The sequence below is a fragment of the Halichoeres trimaculatus genome, unplaced genomic scaffold (genome assembly GCF_033239565.1).
Source record: "Halichoeres trimaculatus isolate MK-OKI-2021-1 unplaced genomic scaffold, fHalTri1.1 fHalTri1_scaffold_9, whole genome shotgun sequence".
Lineage (NCBI taxonomy): Eukaryota > Metazoa > Chordata > Actinopteri > Labriformes > Labridae > Halichoeres > Halichoeres trimaculatus.
In genome coordinates this window covers 10,113,625-10,138,435 of record NW_027437188.1, presented here as the reverse complement: position 1 = coordinate 10,138,435, position 24,811 = coordinate 10,113,625, and the positions used below count along the sequence as shown (strand labels likewise).

Genomic DNA, 24,811 nt, shown 5'->3' with positions numbered 1-24,811 from the left:
GGAAAAAAGAAAAATGATGAAATGAGAAATGAAGAGACCTGAAAAGTTGGTACATCAAAGTTATGGGATAGTATCTCCTAATAAAGACTGAGTATAGGGTGACATATTCTGAGAACCCAAGAAGTGATCCCCTTCCCTACTGCAAAAATACCCAAAGAAACTCAAGACGGCAGTGTAACTTTATAAACCATACATTTACTTCAAACAATACTTTTCTGTTTGAAGTGAAATCTTATATAACATAAACATAATAATCTCTTGCTTACATGCTTAGATACAAAAAAGAGAGGTAGCACTGCCACCTACTCTTCCTCCACTTCTTCCTCTTCTCCTTTCCTACTCTCTTTCTGCAAGGGAAAAGGAAGATGAAGATCTTGTACTAGATTTGCTTCTGGCTGCCACAACTTAAATGAAATACTAAGTGGGATAGGTGATTTAGGGCCAGATACATAGGCCTCAGTGCGTCCCGGGGTCGCTTAGCTTTCACTAACTTTCACACACACACACACACACACACACACACACACACACACACACACACACACACACACACACACACACACACACACGAATAAATAAATAAACCCGGACATCTTGGGGGATTTTTACAAATTCACCTACACACCCAAAAGGAGATCATCTCCGGGCAAAAGAAGACTTATGGTCACCCTAACTTAGCATCTCATTACTAACCTATTTTCTTCCCCATTTTCCTTATCTTCCCACTCTCTTATATGTATTCATGGATTTATTTTTATCCAACTAACGGAAATGAACTTCCGTAGTGGTGATACAGTCTATGGTTCTAACATTTTCTGAAATTTCGGATAGGAACTATTGCCCTGTTGGGAAAATTATTCACAGCAAACACGGACCGTCTATCTGACGGACAACAACAAGACCTACTACTTGGATCTTAGCCGTGTGAAATCCAAGGAGCTACTTAGTCAAATTTGGGATTCAGATTTGTTGTCATTCGATCCCTTGAGGCTAAAGGGTTCCAGTAGACGGATAAATGTCTGATGCATCAGGTGGGAAGGCTGTTTGATGTAAAATTTGAGTAAACTTAAAAAGAAAAAAATCGTCTATGCTAACCTGCGCTAGCTAGGCTGGCTAGTAGTATCTCCAGTTTCACAAACAGAGGTTTGTTGAGACTGGTGTAAGAAAAATAGCGAAAACATCTTTTAAATGTGTGTTTGACATATGTTGGATATTTGATATATTGATTTGCTTAGAAAATTCTTATTTTGAGGGAGTGGGTGTCAAGGTTCACCTTCCACATCACTCGACGATGTGTTGCTCCAAACCACCGTGCACTATGGACTGTTAACAGGGTGACGGTGGTCCCAGAGCTAATCTTCGATTGTCTGTTCGCATCTGCGTCATATTTTAATGAAATCACATGTTCATTCACAAACATGACAAAGGCCTTGCATGTCACACTGTTTATATAATCTGCGTTTCTAAATGAGGCTGAGAGATGCGGAGGATTAAACCAAACTCTTTTGCTGTCTCGTTTCTCTCGCTCTGGTCAGAGTTTTGCTTGGCCTAACTTTGAAATCTCTCTTGTGTATTCGAGCCTAGCATTAGAGATTTCTATTGTTTCATTTAGGCTTAGCCTAACTTAGAAATTTCTATTATTACAGAGGCTGTGTATGAAACAATGTTTAATTTTTTTTTCAGAGCTCCCTAAAAAAGAAGAAGAGGAGGAGGTTACACCTGAACCAGAGGTAAGAAAAATAGTTTTATACGCAAGAATAAGACTTGAACACATTTTAAGCTAAATCTTAAAACATGAAGACAGTGCAATAATGTCTCATAATTGAAGCCACTCAGCTGATTGTCTCTATTGTCTTAGCTAATACAGCAGATACTGATAATACAGACATGGGTGGATAAAAGCAACCATTTACTTGAAACGGTTATTTATGACATTTGATAGCAGGTGATGATGTGGGTATGTTGTCATTTCTAGGAGCAATCCGACGACAGCAGCGAGGACGAGGCTGCAGGAGAAACTGAGAGTATGTGAAAACAATGATACATTGCAGATCTTCAATTAAAGAAAAAAACACTCTCACAGTTGCAAGAGTGAATAAGAAATCATTTTAAATGATTTTTTAAACTAATTTCTTAACTAATTTATGTGAAACATTATGTTGGACATGTCAAAATAAACAAGTTGAAAACTACACAATACAAAAAGTAAACTTCAGCCCAACACAAACCCTGGCAAGGTTTCATGCAAGGGACAAGGGAGAAAGACGCTTTATGAGTAATTGTAGAGGCAATTACCTGTTAGTTATAAAACGATGAGTGCAAGTCTCCTCTTGTTCATTTGCTGCACATTTTATTTTTGAGGTGAATTATCATATTCTCTGTTTGTAATGTATCTACCTCCACATTACTTTAGTGATTAAGTTCTGGGGATTTATTTCTCTTTGTTTTCTTGCCAGTGGACTTTCTGCGAAACCTGCTCTCCAGCACACTGGGCCTTGGTGCACCAGAAAAAGTTCTGGATGAACTGACTCTGGAAGGGGTAGCTCGATACATGAAGAGTGGCAAATGTAAGTCTTTGCATGCTGTGAAAGGGGCTGTCAATTTTGCTTACAATCCTGTTGTCATAATGCAGTTATTGCTGATTTATGTAAAGGAGATGGTTCTCTTTCCCCAACACAGGTAAAAACATCATCTGCATGGTTGGAGCTGGGATATCTACATGTGGGTACCACAGATTTGATATCACAGAACAAACCAGTTTAAGTATTAATTAACCTGCAGGAATGATAATAGTATTTAATTTTTTTGGCTTACTATTACACATTATTTATTATTTAAACTTCTGCGTACCATCTCATCTAACAGCGGCAGGAATCCCTGATTTCCGCTCTCCAGGAACTGGCCTGTATGCAAACTTGCAAAAATATAACCTGCCCTACCCAGAGGCCATCTTCCAGATAGATTACTTTAAGGTGAGTTGAAGATTTCTTCCTTTAAGAGATTGAAGACGAAAAAAGGCAGTGCATTTTTTTTTGCTGTGTTCTACAATGTTACCCACTACTCATACTTCTTCCTCCATCCTCAGAAACACCCAGAACCGTTCTTTGCTTTGGCCAGGGAGCTTTACCCAGGGCAGTTTAAGGTACTAAAAAGCATAAAATTATCAGAAAATTCAGTAAAATCTGTAGCTTCAAAAATCTACCAGCAGCCTGACAGCTATTTGTTTTCTTGTCTTCAATCTTTATTGATGTTTAGCCGACCATTTGTCATTACTTCATGAAGCTGTTGAAAGACAAAGGACTGCTCAGTCGCTGCTACTCTCAGGTAGGTCAAACTTTCAGTCTTTATCCACTTGTCTATTGACTTTTGGCATGTTTGTACTGATATTGTGTTTGGTTTTTCAGAACATTGACACCCTGGAGAGAGTGGCTGGACTCGAGGGAGAGGATCTGATTGAAGCCCATGGAACGTTCTACACATCTCACTGCGTCAGCTTTTGCTGCAGAAAGGAGTACAACCTGGACTGGATGAAAGGTGACTTTTTCTAGTCATTCTTTGGATTTTGAAACCTTAATCCAATAATTACTGAGCCGTTGTCACTTCAGCTGTGTATAACATCATCTCCTTTTTGTGATTTGCAGATAAAATATTTTCTGATGACATTCCTCACTGTGACAAGTGCAATAGTTTGGTGAAACCAGGTCAGAGGATCCATGTTTGATTGCTTAACATAAATATTCATATGTCATTTTGAATTCTGGGGCATTTTATCTCTTTTCCTGCATTACTTACCTTATTATTTCCCTTCTTTGGGATTCAGAAATATATTTCGATGAACCTTACATCCCTTTGCTGTCTTACAAACCCAGCTGATTTTGAGTTGTGTCACCATAAATCTCAATGTGTCTTTAAACCTCTGAATTTTCTACGTCTCTGAACCTAGATATTGTCTTCTTTGGAGAAAATCTACCCGTCCGGTTTTTCACTTCTATGAAAATGGTGAGCTCCTGGTGTTGGTTTGCACATTACTGAGAATGTGGTGTAACGTGGCTGCACTCTTTACATCCTTTTTTGTCACCTGTCAGGACTTCCCTCGCTGTGATCTTCTTATCGTCATGGGGACATCTCTACAGGTCCAACCGTTTGCAGGTCTCGTCAGCAGGTACTGCATATACTGCATGTACTGCTCTCTATGCGGCAAAAACTCAAACCTTAGAAAGTGTTTTCATCTAATTTCTGGATAAAAAATAGCTTATCAAACTTGATATGAACAACATTTGTATGAACATGTCAAGGTAAACATTTTACTGAAGGTATTAAAAGCAAAAAACAAGTCATTAATTGATTTTAATGAGTTTAAACAGCTGCTAATACAATAGCAAAATAAGCTTGCTGAATTTCTTGATTTCAGTGAAGTTTTGCTTACTTGCATTCGCAGCTGTTTTAGCTTATTTCAGGCTATGTGTTTGCTTGTAATGTCTTAAACCATTGTGTAAATCTGGATGTGTATCTGATTTTAAGTCTAATCAACTAGTGTTGACTCAAAATTAGTAAAACATACTTGCTACGATTTGATTTCTGAACATTTTTGTATTAAATATATCCTTTAGTTTGATTATTTCCCCATCTTATTTTTTTCTTTGCCATTCAGGGTTTCAAAAAGTTGCCCCAGACTGCTCATCAACATGGAGAAAGCCGGACAGGTGAGTTTCCAACCCCCCATCTGTCTGTTTTTTTCATAGCTGTATGTTTTTGTCTCTGTGTTCATTTTGTGTGTGTCTCTGTGCAGGCTGATCCTGTTTTGGGATTACTGGGCTTTGGAGGTGGAATGGACTTTGAATCAGACAAAGCGTACAGGTGATGTAACTACTCATCCTCCTCTTTTAACTTTTTTAAAAGTTTACACTGGACAGAAGCTCAGTGATTTCTTTTCCATTTCTAAAAAAGTCCAATCTATTAAAGGAAAATCTCTCATAAAAATCAGATAAGTGCATCAGCTTGTGTTGGTTTGGTGCTTTTTACTCTTGCACCTCTAGAGGGTGCCAAAGGCTCAAGCACTTCACAATCACTAGTCATTTTATCATCACCTGAATACTGTTTGTCAGCAACAGAAACAATAACTATCATACCATAAACTGATTTAGACTCACCTGAAACTATTTTTAGCATTCATACTTGCTGCACTTAAGGGGGTTTCATTCACTTAATGATGGACACAGAAATTATTTTGCTTACAGCCAGTTGATCTTTTCTTGGTCTACTTAAAAATAGTTTTCAGTGACTCAAGGTGTAACTACAGTATTTATTTTCTTGACAACTTTTACCATCAATGTCTGACCATCATTTCAGACATTGCAACACAAATATCTGTTATTTTGTAGCCTTTACTACATGGTCATGCATTCATTAATGTAAAAGATTATTTTCACATTGCACCCCTCTGCACCAGCAGCTTGTAACTTTTGCAGTGTTGTTGTGGTGCTGATGCTCGGGGAGGTGGGAGTATGCTGAGGACAGAGTTCCTGTCAGGTTACGTTTCATAAAACTAACAGTCAACAGTTGGACTAAACATCAACAAGGATTTGTGTCACAGTTTTCAATGAGTGATTCAATGTTGTGTGCTGGATTTAGATAAGTTTGGTGCAGGTTTGTGACGGTTATATCTCCCTCTTTCTTAATTCTCCTCTGCAGAGATGTAGCTCACATCAGCACGTGTGATGACGGCTGCCTGGCTCTCGCTGACCTGTTAGGATGGAAGGTGAGATACAGAGTCGTATTTCCTAACCCCCCCCCCCTTCTTTGTTTCCTTTCTCACACTTATTTTTGTTAACATCTTCCTCTCACATGATATTAGAGCCCTCACAATCTCATGCAGAGGATTTTATTTACTGAGAGCTGAAGCTCATCTAAAGCAGTATTTTTCATGATTTTTATTGGCTGTTGTGCAATCAAAATGTTTATGGGGACTGGGCACCAAACCAACCACAACTTATTCAAAACAACGAAACAAAAATAAAACACTTAATCTTGTTTTTCTGAAGATGGAAATGATAACTGTGAAGATTTTTTTCTGCAGCATCGTACGGTGTCATATTATTTCCAGTAATGCAAGACCTTCTAACTTCTAACGGTACCTCTGCTAGATTTGAGACTTGTTTTGTTCCAAGGAAAGCTGTTGACCTTTATTTCCTGGTCTCTGCATCTGTTTCTCAAGGGTGTAAACTGAACAGCCAATCTCATCTCAGGGTAGCTTTCCTTTGCTGTTTGTCTACATGCGCCAACTGTGTGACACATTGCTGTGCCTTTTACAATGGTTTTGTAAGACATACACTATATATATACATATACATATATATATATTGAGATACCACCACATAGCTGTTTTGAATGTGATTGAAACCTGTTGCCACACAGCATGCCATCCATGAAACATTATCAATAACTACAGAAAAGATATTGTTGCAAGTGTTGAAATATGCATTCAAAATTGTTGGCAGTCAGCAGAAAAACTATTTATATTGAAGCTACAGTCTAATTGCAGTAAGGCTTGGGTTTATACTTTTACGACGGTACAAATTGTACCAAGTTGGTCTTAGATGAAGTCTCAGAAGTGAAAAACTGCAGCTGAGGTCAGAAAAAAAAGTGAGAGCTTTCGAAACGTCAGGGTAACCTATTTATGATTTTCCTGTGTGAAGTTGTGGCCCAAGTCAGGGGACGTCTTGATAAACAAAGCACAAACATCTCTAACTCTTCTTGTTGTCAACGCTTTAAGAGGAAATTCACTGAGAATGGACGGTAGCAGTTCTAGTGCCAAGAACTGCACATCATTTCCTCCCCTCATCTGCTCCATCTCAAAGTATCTCCGCTATGCAAACTTTGATAATATTTAAGCACAAAAAAGAGCGTGAAAAGTGCGTATACCTACACCATCTTTAGACACATGAACCTAGATAAATTTATCTCTTTGTGATCACTCTCTGAGTTAAGTTGTTCTCTTGTGTCTGTTCAGTGGCTACGAAAGCTGCAAAATCAGTCGGTGAATGAAGCCCAGAGTCTGCATGCATTAGCTGTGCTAAAAAGCTTGTTTTGCCCTCTCTTCTCTCCAGGCTGAGTTGGAGGACTTGGTGAAGCGGGAGCACGCCAGGATTGACAGTCAGGACAAGAAAGCAAAGTCCAGCGCAGACAGCAAAGGAGCAGCAGCGAAGGGGAGCTCTGCATCAGTGGCCCCGGAGCCCCAAAAAGAAGAGTAACTTATTGAAATCTCCCTCAGATAAGCTTCCACAGTGGTGTCACGGTTTGGAGTTGGCTCTTAAAGGCAGATCTGTGATACAAGGGTCCTTGTTTGGAAGTTAAGCTTCTGCAGTCACTCTCTCTGTTTCGATAAGGGGACTTGTTTTTTCTGAAAAACCTCAGAGGGCACCTCTGTTTCATTCTTCTGATTTTATCAGTTATTTGCACTTTACTCATGCTAACCGACTTTTTAAAAAATGTTTTAGTTTCCTTTAGAATCTGGATCAGCTGTATATTTCTAACTGTGGCAGATAACGTGAAGCCCATCTAATGAGACACATGGGTTTATTGACTCTTTATAGAATGGACATCAGGCTTTCATTTAGCCTCAGTGGGTACTAACAGAATGCACTGGTGAAGCCAAGGCATGCACACCAGTATTGTAGCTGGTGGAGTGGAAAAACTAACGTCACAACCCTTGGAAGAGACACTGCAAAAACTAAAATTTAGGCACATTTGTATGTATTAATTTTGGTAAAAATTGTCTTATTAGACTTAATAAGACCCAAATTCATCCGACAAGTCCAGAAACAAATCTTATTTTAAAATATTACAAGCAATGTGTCTGTTATTGAGTCTAATAAGATATTTTTGTCCTAAAAATAAGACAAAAAACACATGTGTAGCTTTGAGTTTTTACAGTGCTCTTACTGTTATGTATTGCAGCATCTTATGTTGATGCTCTTTATTCTACCTCTCTGGCAATGCTGTACAAAATGCTTCAGGAGAAGCATTTGTCAACAGAGCTGAGAATTAACAATCTTCTTTAAATTAGTGAACTAAACAAAACTAAACTTCTTCAAGCAAACAAACACTTAAGCATTAATCGCCAGGATAAGAACTAACTGCTACCACAGAAACCCCATTTGAGAAAACTTAAATGAGTGTTTTGATTTCCTGTTTTGACAACGTTTCACCAGCTTAAATGAAGAAGGTGGGCTTTAGGAGCTTTACTGCAGGCTATCAGCAAGATAATGGTGGTGGTGGTGGTGGGGGCTCTTAAAGTCTGGCTACTATCAGGATTACTGTTGTCAGTCCATTCTATGTAAAGGGAAACTGAATAAGTGGGTTGAGTAGCCTTCAATTCAGCTTTCAGTTTCACTTAGATCCTTCTGAAAACCTGCTGCCATCATTCTGACAAGTGAACTGGTGTTTTAATGAGAGGATAACTGGCAGGGTGGAGGTTATAAAAAGTTTTAAACTAACAATACTTTTTTTAACCTACAACTCCTCTTATAAAACAAACTCTGCTCAAAATAACAGAACATTTCTCCATCCACGCTCAGAGGCTGAGGAGTTTTTTTTGTTAATCTTAAACAACGGTGTTCAACAGATACCGAAGCTTAAAGAACAGACAAGAAATCAACACACAAAAGGGTCATGAAGAGTAAAAAGGTGTTTCATACTGGACTGTGGACTCTCTGAAAGTGCACGAGTTGTTTCATCATAAAAAACATACAGGGAGTGGACATGACGACATACATAATCACATCACAGGCTGTACAAAATGAAGAAACATAATGCAATAAACTAAACATTTGTAAATCTCATTTTGTTCAACGTCGTTTGTGACAAGCATAATGTTAGTTAACTATAACTTTATTATTGACATAGTTGGTGGATTCTATGCAAGTACACAGCATATGAAAGCTTCTCTGAGGTCACATCAACTGAATAATGAAGGATGTCTGAATGAAGTTAATGCAGAAAACTTTGCAGGTTGACTCTGAGCAGAAAAAGGAGAAGTGTGCTTAGTTTGTTTTTCTGATTTTGAGAGCTTTGTTCAAATTTGTTCTGTTTATTTGCATTTTATGTGCAAACAGCAGTTTAGAGTACTGCTACCTTAAACACTGTGCAGGGGAGGCGAGAGGCTCCTAAGAAGACTTATGAACATGCCTCCCCTCTGTTATTAGTATAGAATAGTATGGAATAGAATAGAAAATACTTTGTATATCCCTGAGGGGCAATTCAGGAGTCATAGCAGCATTCAAGAAAACAAAAGTAAGAAAGTGTTAAGAAAGTGGAAAAAGGTCTGTAAGAAAATAGATGCTGACAGCTTGTCCATCATTCTCCAGTCAGCCAGCCTCCACCTCCACAGGGTCCAGGACTGAGCTTCTTCAGCAGTCTGGTGTTAGCTCTGTTAGCCATGTCTGTGAATAGCATGATGCTACTCTGCCTTCTGGTATTCCCTCTGTTGCTGGGTTAGCACATCTAACTTGTCCAGCTTATTGGAGATAGATCTTACGTTCCCAAAAACCATGGATGGAAGGACAGGTCGATGTTGTCACTTCTTAGCTCGCACCTGAGAACCAGCACGTTGTCCTCACCTCCTTCTCCTCACCTTGTGGGAAGACATCAGGCCTTGCACCAGTTAGCACTGAAGTGCTACAGGCTGCTAACAGCTGATCTCACATGTAAACAATGTGGCCATGGCTACATGTAGGATCTCCAGACAAACACAGGAGAAAAAATAGTAAAAAAAAAATATCACTGACAACAAAACCAGTTTGGTGTTCACAACTAACAGATGAACTGAACAAAGTAATGATCCACTCCAAATACAAAGATGAAGAAAAAGAGAGTTGTAACAAGCAGCAATTTATTTATGTTACAAAGAATAAATACATAGGTATATGTGTACAAGACTGATGCATATGTTGATAATCCATAATTTTAGGCTTTAGTCAGCTGACAGCTTTCTACAATGCATTTTAAATAAGTTGACATCTTCTTAGACTAAGTCTAAATACTCTTGAATGTTGTGAAAGTTTCTTGGGAATTATTTGAAAATTGACTAAGATATCACATATGTAATATTTTGAGATTTTTAATTAAGTTGGTTTTGTGTACTCTTTTGCTTTTATAGACAGGACAGCTGAAGAGAGACAGGAAATGTGAGGAGTGGCAGGCAGGGAGTCTGTGTAGCGACGGGTGAAGTTAAATCAACAAGGATTCTTGACTAGGACTGCATCCAAGGTTTGCATATTGACAATGAAACCTAGCTGAAGCCCGCAACCACCCAATTCAAAATAGAAAAATGCTTGGAATATTTTATTTTGTGTGTAATGTCTGCATAGATTACATTTTTCATTTCTTGAAGAACTGATTGGAAAAAAGAATCATTTCATAGTCATTTTTATTTAAAGCTCCTGTTTTTAGCTGGTTATGTACTGGCTCAATCTAATACTGTTGTCTCTTTATGACATAAAAAACAAACAAGATCTTCCGCTGGAACATTGAACAATACTGTATGTTGATTTTTAATGTGTGAAACTGCTGGCAGGGGGTAGGTGTCAGATACTGTGGTTACTGACACTGACACACACTCTGTTTCAGCTTTTTGTCAGATGTTCCACAGCGAAGGCTCTCAATCAGGGTAAGAATGGAGTTGGTGTTGTTGTTGGGTTTAGCTAAGCTCAATTAGCACTTGAAAACAAACTGTGTGGGTCTTTTTCAATGCTGGGAAATGGCAGGTGTCAGTTAGCATAACAGGACATTAATGTGTCCTACTGTTAAAGAGTAGGAGTAGACGACACTTTAAAATCCCCTTCAAAAAAAAAGCACTGGACTTTTTTTTCCTTTTTTGAGGGAACTTTTGGGCCACTAAAATTGATGCACTTTGGGCAGCTGTGGCTCGGAGGCAGGGTCATTGTCTGTCAATTGGAAGGTCTCAGCTCCTGCAATCAAAGGGGACGCTTTCAGCAAGACACTGAACCCCGAACTGCTCCTTGGTCAATGGTGTGAAGATGGGTATGGGCATGTGTTAACTAAAGCCACGTTTCCGCCAAGTAGACTGGTACGGTTCGTCGCAGTACGGGTTGCACTTTGTGGCATTTTCACTTATCCCGGGACTGATCCCCAAATGACCAAGACGAGCCGTCACACTTTTTGGGACCCTTTCATATGGTTGCCAGACCTAACCAATCCACTCTTGGAAGGTGGAACAACAAAATTGCAGACGGCTGATTGGTCAAAAGAATCGTCACTTACCCCAACTGGTGGCTCCCTTCCTTAGCAGTCTCTGCCAACAGTGTGTGAATGACGTGTGAATGGGTGAAAGAGACTGGAAGCCTTTTGTGTGGTCAGAAAGACTAGAAAAGCTCTAGTTAAGTATTGGTTCATTAACATTTTTACCATTTACTTTAGGGTCCCACATAAGTCACTTTAACACAAGTTTTATTCATTTATCAAAGGACAAAGTGTTTGATCTGTAGATCACTGGGTGAAGAGTTGTTTGGTTTCTGGTCTGCTGAATTAGTTGTTGAAAAATGCTGATCTATGTCTTTGACAGATGTTTCCACTCAAATGTAACAGCTCTTCGTGTAAAAACAAAACTATAACTGTCATAACCACAGAAATGTTGACCATCTTTAACACCTCTGGTTTTAATTTGTGTGAGAATCAAGACTGTTATATGACCAGCAAACCAACCTTATTTACGTGAGGTAAAAGATGCACTAAACCCTGTGGGCAACCTTTTCTCTTGTCAGACAAACCAATGGTTTCAATTTTTTTTTAAACATATGTAGCCATATCTCACTGCTGCGTGCAGAGTGCATTTTTCATAGTTGCAAGATAAAAATCTATGAAGCTCAGATAATCTCTGAGCTGTGGTGAACATTTTAAGCACGACTTTGGATTTTTTACTTTCATCATTTGTGAGCATAAAACAGAGTTCTGCAGAGAGGGAGAGATAGAGAGTAAAGAGACACGTGTGGCTCTTCAGAGAACAGCTCACAGATGCACTGTGTACAGAGCTGGGTTAACCACATGCAGACCTGCATGGAGGTAAGGGTAAAGGAGGTGTGATGATGAAAGCTCAGCTCAAGGGTTTCACATTAAAATTGAAAGTGTGTTAGTGCCAGCATTCACAGTTGACAGAAGACAAACGAGGCAGTCGAGCGACGTTACCTGAATGTGAATCTATGGAGGTTTCTCAAAAAGATTGTTCATGATGTGGACTTTTGAGGAGTATTCAAGCTTCCTGTTTTACTCATGTTGGCACGGAAAAGGCTAAAGATAGAAGATTGCAACATGTGGAGATGTGCTAACAGAGGAGCTGATTGAAGATACGGTAACTAACTGAAGCACCCAACACATGTAAGTATCAGCATATACCAAAAACCTGTCTATCCATGACCATTAGTTTGTGTTTTTTTAGGAATAATGTTAAAAAGTTCACATTAAGTTCTATTTTTTTTTCTTAGTTTAAGTTCCCTTATAATATAGATCAATTTGTTAGCAGATGTTCTCTTCATGACAGTTACTGTCAATAGCATGTACAGGGTCATGCTGTCCTCTGAGCATGTCCATGTTTGTGAACAGGGCCGTTCACAGTTCAGTCAATGGCACCACGGCCATCCCCTGGAGGAGCAGCAGGAGGAGGCTGTCGCTGCTGGAGCAGCTGAGAGGCTGTCAGGACGCCTGGTGCCCTGGGACACCCTGGGATAGAGAGGAGGCCCATGAGGCCCTCTGTGGAACGCCTGCTGGGGTGAGCTGAACTCCTCCTTACTACAAAAGATTATTAATGACAGAGTCACGGTTCATTATGCAGCAAAATCTTGCAACACACTTTCGTGGTGTTACGCCAATTTTTCATATTAAAAACCTAAGTAATATATATGTAATTCATTGGAGAGAAAACCTCCAGATATGCGACCCATTGCAAGATCCAAAGAAGCATTTTTGAAATTCCTGTGAAATTTTTCCAGGATCCTGAAATAAAGTAGCATGAAACTTTTGTGGAATCCTGGGAGCATTTCACTAGATTTTGAAAACTGAAGCAAGATTCTGGGAAACTGTTCATGATGCACAATTATTTTTTTGCAAGACTGAAAAATTTTTTGGAACACCGCATTAAACTTATCCAAGTTCCTTAAAACTTTTGAAAGATACCCAAATAATAATAATAATAACTAAGACCCTGAAATCTTTTATGAGAGACAAATAAACTCTTTGCTGCATGATTTTTGTGCCACTAAGCTTTAACTACGATCATTCGTCTCTGCAAGATCTTGTTCATTTGGTTTCTGCTTTGTACCCCCGTTAAATCATATGCATATAAACTGTAGCAACGCTATGGTTTTTTATCAGCAGGACTATTCTAAGCAGCACTAAACACCGACATGTATGTCTCTGTAGCACAAAACCAGTTCCCTTTTTGCATTTGAACCCTGATAACAAACATTGCTTTGGGGCTTAAATGCAGAAGTGGTGTTGAATAAAAGTGTGTGCACAGCAGGGAAATGACTTTACAAGTTCAAAGATAAAATGTGAGAAGCCAAAGAAACAGGAGAAGTTTGTTGAACTGGATGCCTTGTTGAAGGAGCGCTAATCTAAGACTGCAGCTGGCATGTGAGTCTTCAGTGTTTGTATCAGGGTTTGTTTTTTTCTTGCAGACTCTCACGGGAAAGCTCTGAGTTTTATGAACATTATGTCACTTAGTGAATTAATGCACCTCATGATAATTGATAGTCAGCTGATTCTTTTATGTGAAAAGTCTGGATTATACAATCCATTTCTTTATTTCTACTTCAATGTTTGCAGCCATGAATAAATAAGCTGAATGTTTGTTCATCTTGGCTGCTCTGCTGTGTTTTTTTGTGTCTTTAAGTCTCAACGTTTGGAGACTTGCTGTGAACTTGTGTCTATTTCTGAGCATACAAAGCATGAAAGCCACTTCCTGAGTGTGTGTTTGTGTGTGTCTCCATGTGTCTGACTGTGTGCTGCTGTTTGAGAGCAATAGTGGTGTTGTAACTAGGGGGTTCAGACCATTCATCGGTTGTACTGGCAACATGTGCTTCAGTCTCATGTCAGTTAATTATGTCTCAACCAACGGCCGTTTCTGCTTCTGTAACAGTTCCTTAAACGGCTCGTATTAAAAGAGCTGCCTGGGGTTTCCACAGAAACAACTTTGTTCCAGTTAAAGGAAATTAAACATTCAAATTTTGTTATGAAAATAATGTTTTTTAAATAGAAATGTAAAGCAGGGTCAGGAAAACCCCACAGATATTGAGGTTACTGTAATTCAAATGCACCCAAACAGGGAGGAGGCATGGAAATGTGTGACATCATCTTTTTCACATTTGGCCCCGCCCACTCAGAGCCTGATGGAAGATCACATACAGCAGACAGATCAGTCTTAACTGTGTAAATTCTTAAGTTAAGTATTCCATTTTATACTCTACCACTAACCCTTTGAGAGAAAGATGTTTTCAGAAAGCGAAATGTGAAAAAAATGCATTTAAGATCACAGCGATTAAAATCAATTGGCTTGCGTTACGTTCAGAGAGAGCTACGGTGTGGTAAGAGCTCTTCACAAACTGTTGCAGAAAAAAACTGTCCTGATGAAAGAGTGACTCATGTAGTTACAACACTTGTGCAGTGCTCACTCATTTGTCAGTGATCCGAACACCAACAGGTTCAAGGAAAAGGACCTGCCTCACCCCCTGGTGTGTGGTTCATACCCCTGACCAACAAAATCCTGCTTCAGAGGAACCTCATTTAGATAGATTTCATAGGCTTCCATCCACAAATCTGCACGTGTTCTGCATCTAGAATAGATGCAGAACATGTAAACAAAATAATTGGTTAAATTTAGGTCACATTCAAAGATCAATCATCAATCTAAGCATTTACAGCATGTTGCATCATCATCTTCAGCTTCTTTGGTCTGCTTTGAAACATTTAAAGAAACCAATTCACTCAAACCAGAGCTCACCTGCATCAGTTTCCAGGCTGCAGAGGCAGCACACTTCAAACTCTTTTGCCTCATCTCAAGAGTTTCTGTCAAGAGACAAGGAGAATAAACAAGTTTTGGAAACTGTACCTTCTGGTATTTCTGAAATAAATTAAATTAATATAATCACATAAGTAAGGCGAAGGGAAATTAAAAATCACCTATAAATGAAGACGTGTTAAAGCCCAATAAGTAACAACAACCCAAACTGTAAATGTAACAAGATGCTGAGCCAAAAAAGTAATAACTGTTGAATTTTGGGGCAGAATATTTTTCTCCTGATAGTGCTATAATTTAATCACATCATTAAATGAGTCAGGCCTTTTGGAGTACCCTGACAGTTACATAATCTTGACATTATTGGTAACCTAAAATTTTTCTTTAACCAATGGTGAGTTTAACTCTTCATTGTCTGCAATTTCAGATCATTCACTGGACTTGAATTGCTTCAATTTGAATAACACTTTAAGAATGGGGCTCCTCTATAAGTTTGGGCCGTTAGTTTACATATCTATACATAGTCTGTAGTATTGATGGATAACTGCTGTTGCTCAAGTGACTTATAGTCTTCTGTTCTCTAAAAGTGATTCAAATGAGAACGTTGTTATATAGTATATAAAAGAGCAAAATGCTGTTACATTGTGAGCTCAGCATCTTGTTACACTATAGACCAGTTATTTGGGTGTTAAAATTTTTTTAATACATTTTGGGTGATTGTTACTTATCTGGCTCCTACTGCCAGAGATTTAGTCTACAAAGCTTAAGCTTTCAAATAAAAAGTTTATTCAAGTTTTGTGCCTAACAAGTGTCTCAGTCTGTGTATCTTTTTTTAACATTTGGAGAAAAAAAACTCTTCCAAAACAGCATGTGAGACAGAAGCAGCTTCCTGAGTCAGTGAGTTCACTCAGACAACAATAACCGGCCTTGATAAAGTCATTCAGCTTTTTTTATGAGTGGGCAAATATTTTTTCACCTCCCATAAACCCTGGAAAATTAACTGTTTATGACTTTCAGTTTATTCTTCAACCTGTCAGTGTTTTCAGTCCAGTCAGAGATCCCATGACACCCCCGGATTTTCACCACAGTTTTTTGAATATCATTAGTTTTTTTTTGGCTGGCTCTTCCTGCTCGACGAGTTTCTGTAACCCTTCAGAAATGAGTCACTCTATGTCTCCCTCCAGAGTTTCCTGGTTGTGCGGGACTCTGCGACGTCTCTGGCCAGCGTGCTGTGTGTGTCTGCGGGGGGAGAGCATGATGCAGTTATTGATTATACCATCCAAAGCAGAGGAACAGGTAACTGCATGCACACACACACATACACACTTCTCTCTCTTTCTCTTTGCATGCGTGGGTGTGCGTGTGTGTTTAGGGGTGTGTGCATGTGTGTGTGTCTTTGTAAGTGTAAAAACCAGTAAACCATGGTTCTTTTAGAGGTTTTTCTGACTCATTTCTCCCTATCAGAATACACTGGTTGCAGAAACTTTATAACATCATAAACTTTCTGCAGTCATATTTGTTTGTGCTAACAAGAGAAACCTGTTCAGGGCTGTTTCACATTAGAACAGGTAATCTCACCGTCTGGTTGTTTTTCAAACTGCAATTTCTGGTTCTTTTGAAAGTGAACTCCCTCTTACTGAGCTGTTTTCTTCTTTACACTGAACTGTTTGTGTAATACAACTTAGAACATTGTCTAATGATAAATTTAAGTGTTTTAAAGTTGAGTTTTCAGATGGTTTTTTCAAACTATTTTCTTATTTTTGTCAGTTTCCAACAATCCAGACTTAGTGAAAGTTAAGACACCAAGTAAAATGATGACAAAAACAGAATCTGTTGATTTCAAAATCATTTAAAACATGTGTTTGATTGAAAACAGTGCATGTTGTTTTATGAGAACCACTCTCTCATTTTTTAACCCATCAACACATTTCAAAACATTAAAAAGGAGCATGTTGTGATCATCCCTTCTTTTGGCAAAAGTCTCTCAATGTTTAGGAACTGGGGAAACAGTTTTTTTGAGTTTAGAGAAAGAGTTGTGTCCCATTCTTGCTTTATACAGAATTTAAGCTGTTCAACATTTTAGGGTTTCTTTTGTTGTGTTCTTTTTTTTTGATGCACAGATTGTTTTTGATTAGTGACTGTGCAAAAACTTAAATTTAAGCAATTGTTAATGTCTTATTTCCAGAAGAAATTGTCTTATTTGATCTAATATGTGCTTTATTCACTTGACAAAAATGTACTTGTGGAGTTTTTTGTATTAAGAAATTAGTCTTGATTCAAGAAACTTTCCAAGCTCATCTTTTTCCCCATTGGCAGATTTTTTTAAGTACTTCGGTCGTAATTTTTGTCTTTCTGTATATTGATATAAAACATTGTTTCCGTACTTGTCGGGGTGAATTTGGCTCATTCAATCTAATTAGACAATCTTTCTTAAAAAGAAGACATTAACCCTTCATTACATTTTGCAGACAACATGCAGACAGGCCAGTTTTTTTTTTTTTTTTTTTAAATCACCAGGACTCCTCTACTGGTTTATTCCTGAAATCTGTAAGGTCTTTATTGAAGAAAGCATTGTCTGGATGGTAGTTTATGTTGCTCCAAAACCTGTTCATATTGTCCCTTCGTTAGCAGAGCCTTCACAGGTGTTTAAGCTCTCCATGCCAGATGCTCATATAACCTTGTATGGTCAGGGATGCAGGATTTGGGATTGATAACAACAAGGTGAAATGTCTCTCTTCTCTTTGGAGCAAAAAAACAGGGAGTACTGGGCAGAAGATCCAGAGAATGAATCTGGTTTGAGCTGAGACTCACTCGACTCACCCCATTAGATTAGTCTGTACTCTCTATCTCCAGCTGCTCCCCTGCTCTTATACTTTCAGGGACAAGAGGAGAAGAGAGACAAAGAAAAAATTCTGTTGAGATGTCAAAAAGAAGACAAGGAGAGAAGCATATTTGGGCTTAAAGTCACTTTCTGATGTATGCAACACACTACCTTCCCCTGCTCAAACTTAATGAAGGAAAAGAGGATGAGAGATAAAAGACAGACGAGTGTGTAAGGAGGTTGTTTTTTTAAAAACCTGTGTACAACTTGTAGTCATCTTTTCTACCAAACCTAAAGTTTCCCTGATGATGTTTTGTGTCGTTTATTTTTACAAATGGAGAATCTTGTGGCTGGTAAAGCTGGTGTGAAAATAAAACAGTTGACACAGCTACACATCTTCTCTTCAGAAGTCCCCTTTACGCTTCTTGGTTTGCGCTCTAATGTGTTACCAGGAATTAATATTTATACAGATCATGTCAGTAATTCTTCCCACTCTTTCTCTCCCTCCCTCACTGTCTCTCTGTTTCAGTCTTTCAGCTGTCTGAGTCTCGTCTTTGTTTCGCTGACCTCGCTCAGCTGGTGCTCTTCTACTCTCTGACCAGGTAAGGAGCAGGTACCTGCTGATGCACTGATGCCTTTCTGGTTTGTATGTGACACGAGATTAAACTTCATTTTAGGTTTGAGAGCCAGAGCTCTGAACCCAAAGAAATAACCCAAAGCAAGGTGTTCCTTGTATCTTCTGGAGACATAGGTTTTTGACATCATTTGGAGAAACATAACTAGCTAATTTGTTCAGGTAAAGTTAAAGTTTATTGACATGTTTGGAGCTTCAGGGAGAGTTTTAGAGCTGGTTTATCAACAGACTGAAATGAATAGTGAAACCTCTTAAAGCAAAAGAGAAAGTATTTGTCTTTAACATGCTGTCAGTGAGGGCGATGTGTAGCCTCAGAGGCGACAGGGCAGAGCAGCATTTTCTGTGTTTGTGTGCGCGTGCAATTCTGAGTTTATTAGCATGTTGCGTCAAATTGGATGACGGCACGCCACTGAAACAGCCTAAATTGACATTTTCTATGGCATTTTTTGTGGCAGCCTATGTGAGGATTTTCCATAAAATGTGTAAAACATCGCGACGTCACCTGTCTATTCCTGTAAGCGTGAAATGAAGCTACTTCGCGGACGTAGCCACATTTGTTATGACGCCTGCTGTGAGTTTCCTTTCGAACAGCTACAGGGCGCCGGGTAGTCACGTGACCTGAGCTGTGTCTGTGATTGGACGATGAAACGATCCTAATCACTTCTGAACCGCGAGTTAGAAAGAAGTTCACTTACTTCACAGTGTGTGCAGATAGCGAAATCAATGTTTTAGATCCAAGCCGTTTTTTTGAACCAGGCTGTGAATATGTGTTTTACTTAAAAAAAAAAAATATCTGATTTTAAGGCTGAGTGTGTGCGTGACTTCCGGTCTTTCTGCAGCCAACCTCAAGTGGATTCTAGATGAACAGCAACTTTTAGTACTTCTGAATAGGCTTCATTTTTACTAAACAGATGTTTCCCCTTGGTATTTTCTTGTGTACAGGACAAAATAAGCAAAGGGGTAACAGATTCTGCTTCCTTTACAGAGGGTGCCAAGACCATCACAAACTGAGCTCCTTTCTGGAGCTTTAAAACTGAATTGTATCCAAGCTAATAACTCACGTTCAATGACCTAATATTTGAAGCCTTTTAATTGCTTATACATATATTTTTTTAACTATGATAAGTAACACATTTGAATCCAAACAGCCATGATTACAGAATAATCTGAGTTTAGACTTTTCCTTATCTGTGACAGGAAATGAAAGCTCTGGCTGGAAGTTTAGATGTTGAAGAAAAAGATAGAAATGAATACGGATTCTTGTATTTGACTTTCAAAAGCAAACATCTGCATACAAGTGGATTTATTTCTGACCACCTGACCTGCTGCTGCGGCTAATTGTGAATGACAACACGCTGCTGAGACATCAAGGATTCTTGATGGGTGATGGACTGAGAACAGGTTGCGTTTTTGTGCTCAAAGCCATCACTCCTCGTCTGCAGGACAAAATGTCTGCGGTTTGAATACGAATGGCGTCAAAAATGGCACAGAAACAAAATTTCCTGTTAGGAGCTTTAATACAACCCAGATTTCTCAGTGTGTGAGAGAAATAAGAGGACAGGAATTTGTGAATAAAGCACCTGAGGCTCTAACCATAGGAGGGATATTTTGCAGTGATAACTTTGAGCAAAGTCCATCCAGACGTTTTGATTCAATGTTCTGAATTTAGAAGAAGGCCTGACTGTTTTCTGAATTCACCATGTCTTAGTCTTTTAAAACTTGTTCTCCTTAACTGTTCACTTTGTTTGCTTCGTTGTGTCATCAGGGATGTTCTGGCTGTTTGTCTCTTCATACCTCGTTGGATCTACAGTGACAGTGAGAAGAACAAAGACTGTCTCTCCAAACTCGATCCCCGTGAGCTCCTTTAAAATCTTTGTCTTTTTTTCCTCTTATTCAGAATAAAACCAGAACTGAAAAGACATTACCTAAAGCTGAGCTCATTTTTATTTCACCTCTGCTGCAGAAACTTGGCTCTGCACACCACCTGAACAGCAAGCAGATGAAATGACCGATAGAGAGCCGGGGAACGTAATGTGCTCCATACAGGTACACTGGCTCTGTGTGTGTGTGTGTGTGTGTGTGTGCGCATGCATTAAAAATAAACTTATCCAGCTTGACTGCAAATATTTCAGTATTTGTTGGAGCTCCTGTCTATCATGAACCCCTAAAACTGTCTGAGCTTTTCTCCCCATGCATCACCTCTGCTCTATTTCTAAGCTTTGCACCACCATCAAAACACTTTATTCGATCAGTTGAAGGCAAGAGTGTGTTTAAAAAAAGTAACATTATGACATATGTTTCCCCAGCTGACCTCCTCAAATGGGGCCTTGTGTGTCATAAACCCCCTCTACCTCCGTGAACATGGAGACGAGTGGCTCACCCACAGGCCTCCTGCTCCTCAGTTTGCCTCTCAGTCGTCACAATTCAAGCGAGACAGGCGCCTCAGCACCACCAGGACCTGGGCGGGGGCGGGGCTTCAGAGTAAACGAGCCATTTCGTTAGACCAGGAATCTTCTGCTGCCAGTCCAGAGAGCTCAGGTGAGGACTAACGTCTTCAGAAAATTGAGTTCTTCTGTAGGGTCACTGATTGAAATATCTACGTCATCCTGGGGAATAGGAAGTATGTGAGGCATTTCCATAACTGGTTTCTGTGTCAGGACATGTCTGTTGAATGTTTGTGTTTTTCCTGTTCAGGTCTAATCAGGGCTAAATCAGCTGATTCACCAGAATGCCCCAAACCTCCGCCAACGCCGTCTGCTCAGGGAGGGGTGGTTCTCAGGAGGCCCAGCAGAGGTTCTGTCACCAGCCTCCCTCACAGAGCCAGCACAGGGAGCCTCCCTCGGTCCACTCCCTCCACCCCTGGAGGGTCCAACCGCACATCCCTGGAGCTGCAGCCCCATGGCAGCCCTGTGCCTCAGTCTCCTCACAGGGTGTCCTGGATTGAAGATGGAGTCTGGCTGCCTCCACCCAGGCCCTCCTCTTTGCTCCAGCTTCCCTCCATGGAGCTGGACTCTCTATCCATCAGCAGCATCGAGGAGGAGCAGGAGTCCCAAACGCCAAGTCCCACACCACACCACCAGTCAGCGCACTGGCTGGCTGATAAAGTCATTAACCGTCTCTCGGCTGTGGGTCAGGCTCTCGGCGGGCTGGTCAGTCAGAAGAAACGACTGACCAACCGTGTACAGGAGCTGAGCGAGCGGAAGGGTTCTGTGTTTGCAGACGCTGTGAAAGGTTTCGTGGAGATGACGCTGAAGAAAGGGGCTGAACCTGGAGGGGTCACAGGGTCAGAGTTCTTACAGGAAGTGAGGTCATCACTCACATTGCTCAGGGAGACACTGCTGGACTATCCAGAAATCCTGGTATTGTTGGACAGCATGACTGACATTAGTGATGCAGAGATAGGTGAGACCATAAACAAATGAAAACTCAACAGATCAATGTTTCTTCCTTCTTTAATTTCCCTCTCAAACCTTTAAACCCTCCTGTAGACTCTCTGGTGGAGCTCTCTCTTCATAAAGTGGCCCTGAAGCCCGTCTCTGCACACCTCTACTCCTGCATCCACGCCTCCCGAACAGATGATGGCAGCTTTGAACGCCTCAAGAGCAACCTGCGTCTGCTGGAAATGAAAGACATGGAAGAGTTAGGAGGGTCAGCTGAGGTTGGAGTCCCGGATTCTGCCAGCCTGGAGCGGATCCAGCAGAGGTGGGCGAGCATTCACGAGGCTTACTCCCCAAACAAGAAGGTCCAGATCCTGCTCAAAGTCTGCAAGAGCATCTATCTCAGCATGAGTGCCAATTCCACCTCAGGTAAACAGACACTTCCTTCAGGATGGTTTTATACCTGTGCTTATCTCTGGCTGTTTCTGATTCATATTCTCTCCTCTCCTCTCCTCTCCTCTCCTCTCCTCTCCTCTCCTCTCCTCTCCTCTCCTCTCCTCTCCTCTCCTCTCCTCTCCTCTCCTCTCCTCTCCTCTCCTCTCCTCTCCTCCTTCCCTCCTTCCCTCCTTCCCTCCTTCCCTCCTTCCCTCCTCCCTCCTCTCATGCAGGATCTGTGTTTGGGGCAGATGATTTTCTCCCCTGCTTGACGTGGGTGCTGCTCCGGAGCGATGTGGTCACCTTACAGATAGACACAGACTACATGATGGAGCTGCTGGACCCCACACAGCTGCAGGGAGAGGGTAAGAAAGATCAGACATTGTATGAGTTTTTGAATTCATAACTTGTCTTATTTTTACATCAGGTGACTCCAGTGTGTAAGCAAACAAATTACCAAAATCCGTTTTGATGACTCATCTCTTCTCTGCCTATCAACAGGTGGATACTACCTCACAACCCTCTACGCCTCTTTGTACTACATCAGCAGCTTCCAGCCACGACTAGCCGCCCGTCAGCTCAGCGTGGAGGCCCAGAAATCTCTAAACCAATGGCATCGCAGGCGCACTCTGCACTGCAACCAATCACGGCGCAGCAACAACAGGCGTACCATTCGCAGAACGCAGGGCCGGGAAAGAGGGAGGGGCCCACAGAGCTCAGAGACAGAATCTGGGAATAAAAAGGAAAGTGTGGAAGGAGAGAAAGCTCCTGTTGATAACGAAGAGTCATGGCAGGAGATGGAGAGCTCCTCACAGGCTCTGCAGTCACTAGAGGAGGAGGAAAACAGAGAACAAGAACCTGAGGAAGAGGCTCAGGTGTGCTCCCCAGCATCAGAGGGTAATCAGGAAAATGTGAGCAGTCATGAGCAAGACGAAAGACAGACTCTTTGTTCTGAAAGAAAAGAAGATCACAGAGAACTGAAGTCAAGTGAAGAGGCAGTGTGGGTCTGAGATGCACAATGGAAACCTGTAAGTCACGCTTTGTTTAGGGCAGTTAGGGAAGCTAAAATGACCACAGTGTGTCCACAGTGGGCTGAACTCACCTGAGAAATGCACCACAAACAAACAGCATGTCTGGAGGAAAGAAGAAGGAGCTAAGCTTGACTGTGTTGATGATACTGTAGCCTACATTAGTGCTTACGAACAACTTCACAAGAGGGACAGACTTTAAGCTGCATTCTTTCCAGCAGCCTGCAGGGGGCACATTTGGTGGCATATGAGTGGGGAAACTTACTTTCAGTTTATTTATACTCTCAGGGAACATTTCTCAAAAGTTAATATCATGTTTTTGTATCGTAAAACATTCCAGTTTAAAAGAAGAAATAAAAGAGTTTAGCCTTTTTTTTATTCATGTGCTCCTGAAAATTTGGAGGAGATTTCTGGGTGAGCTGCACGTGTGTATGGGAACAGTTTAATTTATTATCAGGATTCACCTGCTCATGAAAAGTCAGAGTGAGCACAAAAAGGAGTGGCTTCACACTCTACTTTTTCTCATCAGTAGAGCTTTAAACGTGACGGTTCTCCACTTGTTGACTTGTTTGCATGTAATCATAAGTTACATTTACTGATGAATATACTTTAGTGTTTCACACAAAGAACCTCTGCATCTCTGCTCCCTTCATATGATGTGTCAGGATACTGATGAGCTGGTGAGAAGTCCTGCAACACCAAGGGATTCAATTTTGTTCATTCCTTCATTCATTGATACTGTCGGTATAGTTGCATCTAGACTTGAAGTAGTCAAAACAGTCAAATTCTGATCCCGTCATCATCTGAGGACCCTTTAATTCATGCTGAAACATCACCATCCTCTCTGGTTGAACTCCCAAAACTTTCTAAAAACTTTTAGGAGTGCAAAAAGGAGCATGTGAAAAGTACTCTGGCATGTTTTTTTTTTTTTTTTTTTTACCAACCAACTAACCAGCCATTTAACATCACTGCAACTGATATTTTGTGTGTGGTGCGCTATGTGATTGAGCCAAGTAGTGAATCATCTAGTAAACTAGTAAACAAATAAGAGTAACAAGCCAAGTTTCATCTTCTGTAATGGATACAGACTAAAACAGTTAGAAAGGGATTGAATGATGGACTTAAATTGTTCTAAATTAACTGAATGTGTCTGTAAGAAGGGTTAGTCACTTTAGTTTATTTAAAAAAAATAGGTGGGCAGGAAGTAAATAAAGACAAGTTTAAACAGGATAAAACAACATGAAGTCTTTAGATCCTATTTCAGCTTTAAGCCAAACATCTGTGAAGTCCTTCCTCATTTAATGTTAAAGCTTAATACAGTACTGTTCCCTGTGGTTTTATATTTAAAAAAGGGACTTTTTTGTAGTTTAATAGTTAATAAAAAGCAGCAGGATTTAAAAAGGGCAGCTGAGTTTACCCACTACCTCAGTGAGGAGTTCTGCTTTCCCTTTTACCACTAGAGGGCAGCATTGAGCCTCTTGTAAAATGAGA

At 40.2% G+C, this 24,811-nt stretch overlaps 2 protein-coding genes across 2 annotated transcripts; both read left to right on the top strand.

The window, feature by feature from the left end:
- The first annotated feature begins 842 nt into the window (after positions 1-842).
- Positions 843-8,840, top strand: sirt2 (sirtuin 2 (silent mating type information regulation 2, homolog) 2 (S. cerevisiae)). Its single transcript, XM_074680312.1, has 16 exons — positions 843-1,031; positions 1,684-1,730; positions 1,976-2,024; positions 2,457-2,567; positions 2,680-2,721; positions 2,866-2,972; positions 3,086-3,142; positions 3,256-3,324; positions 3,405-3,534; positions 3,642-3,701; positions 3,944-3,999; positions 4,086-4,162; positions 4,652-4,703; positions 4,790-4,857; positions 5,692-5,758; positions 7,107-8,840. Exons 1-16 carry the CDS (start codon positions 1,016-1,018, stop codon positions 7,248-7,250), a joined length of 1,152 nt encoding a protein of 383 aa, XP_074536413.1. The 5' UTR covers positions 843-1,015; the 3' UTR covers positions 7,251-8,840.
- A 2,719-nt stretch (positions 8,841-11,559) lies between these two features.
- Positions 11,560-24,473, top strand: rinl (Ras and Rab interactor-like). The gene is made up of 11 exons (XM_074679805.1): positions 11,560-12,390; positions 12,616-12,781; positions 16,210-16,321; positions 18,376-18,448; positions 20,246-20,334; positions 20,444-20,526; positions 20,787-21,018; positions 21,175-21,882; positions 21,969-22,286; positions 22,526-22,657; positions 22,794-24,473. Coding segments are annotated over exons 1-11 (2,424 nt in total). The 5' UTR covers positions 11,560-12,388; the 3' UTR covers positions 23,303-24,473.
- Positions 24,474-24,811: the final 338 nt, after the last annotated feature.

What these genes read in the sequence shown, in the direction of transcription:
- sirt2 (XM_074680312.1), top strand. An exon ending in TCCAGATAGATTACTTTAAG is followed by an intron (nt 2,973 to 3,085) that starts GTGAGTTGAAGA and finishes CTCCATCCTCAG; the next exon opens with AAACACCCAGAACCGTTCTT. An exon ending in ACATGGAGAAAGCCGGACAG is followed by an intron (nt 4,704 to 4,789) that starts GTGAGTTTCCAA and finishes GTCTCTGTGCAG; the next exon opens with GCTGATCCTGTTTTGGGATT.
- rinl (XM_074679805.1), top strand. An exon ending in ACGTAATGTGCTCCATACAG is followed by an intron (nt 20,527 to 20,786) that starts GTACACTGGCTC and finishes ATGTTTCCCCAG; the next exon opens with CTGACCTCCTCAAATGGGGC. An exon ending in CACACAGCTGCAGGGAGAGG is followed by an intron (nt 22,658 to 22,793) that starts GTAAGAAAGATC and finishes GCCTATCAACAG; the next exon opens with GTGGATACTACCTCACAACC.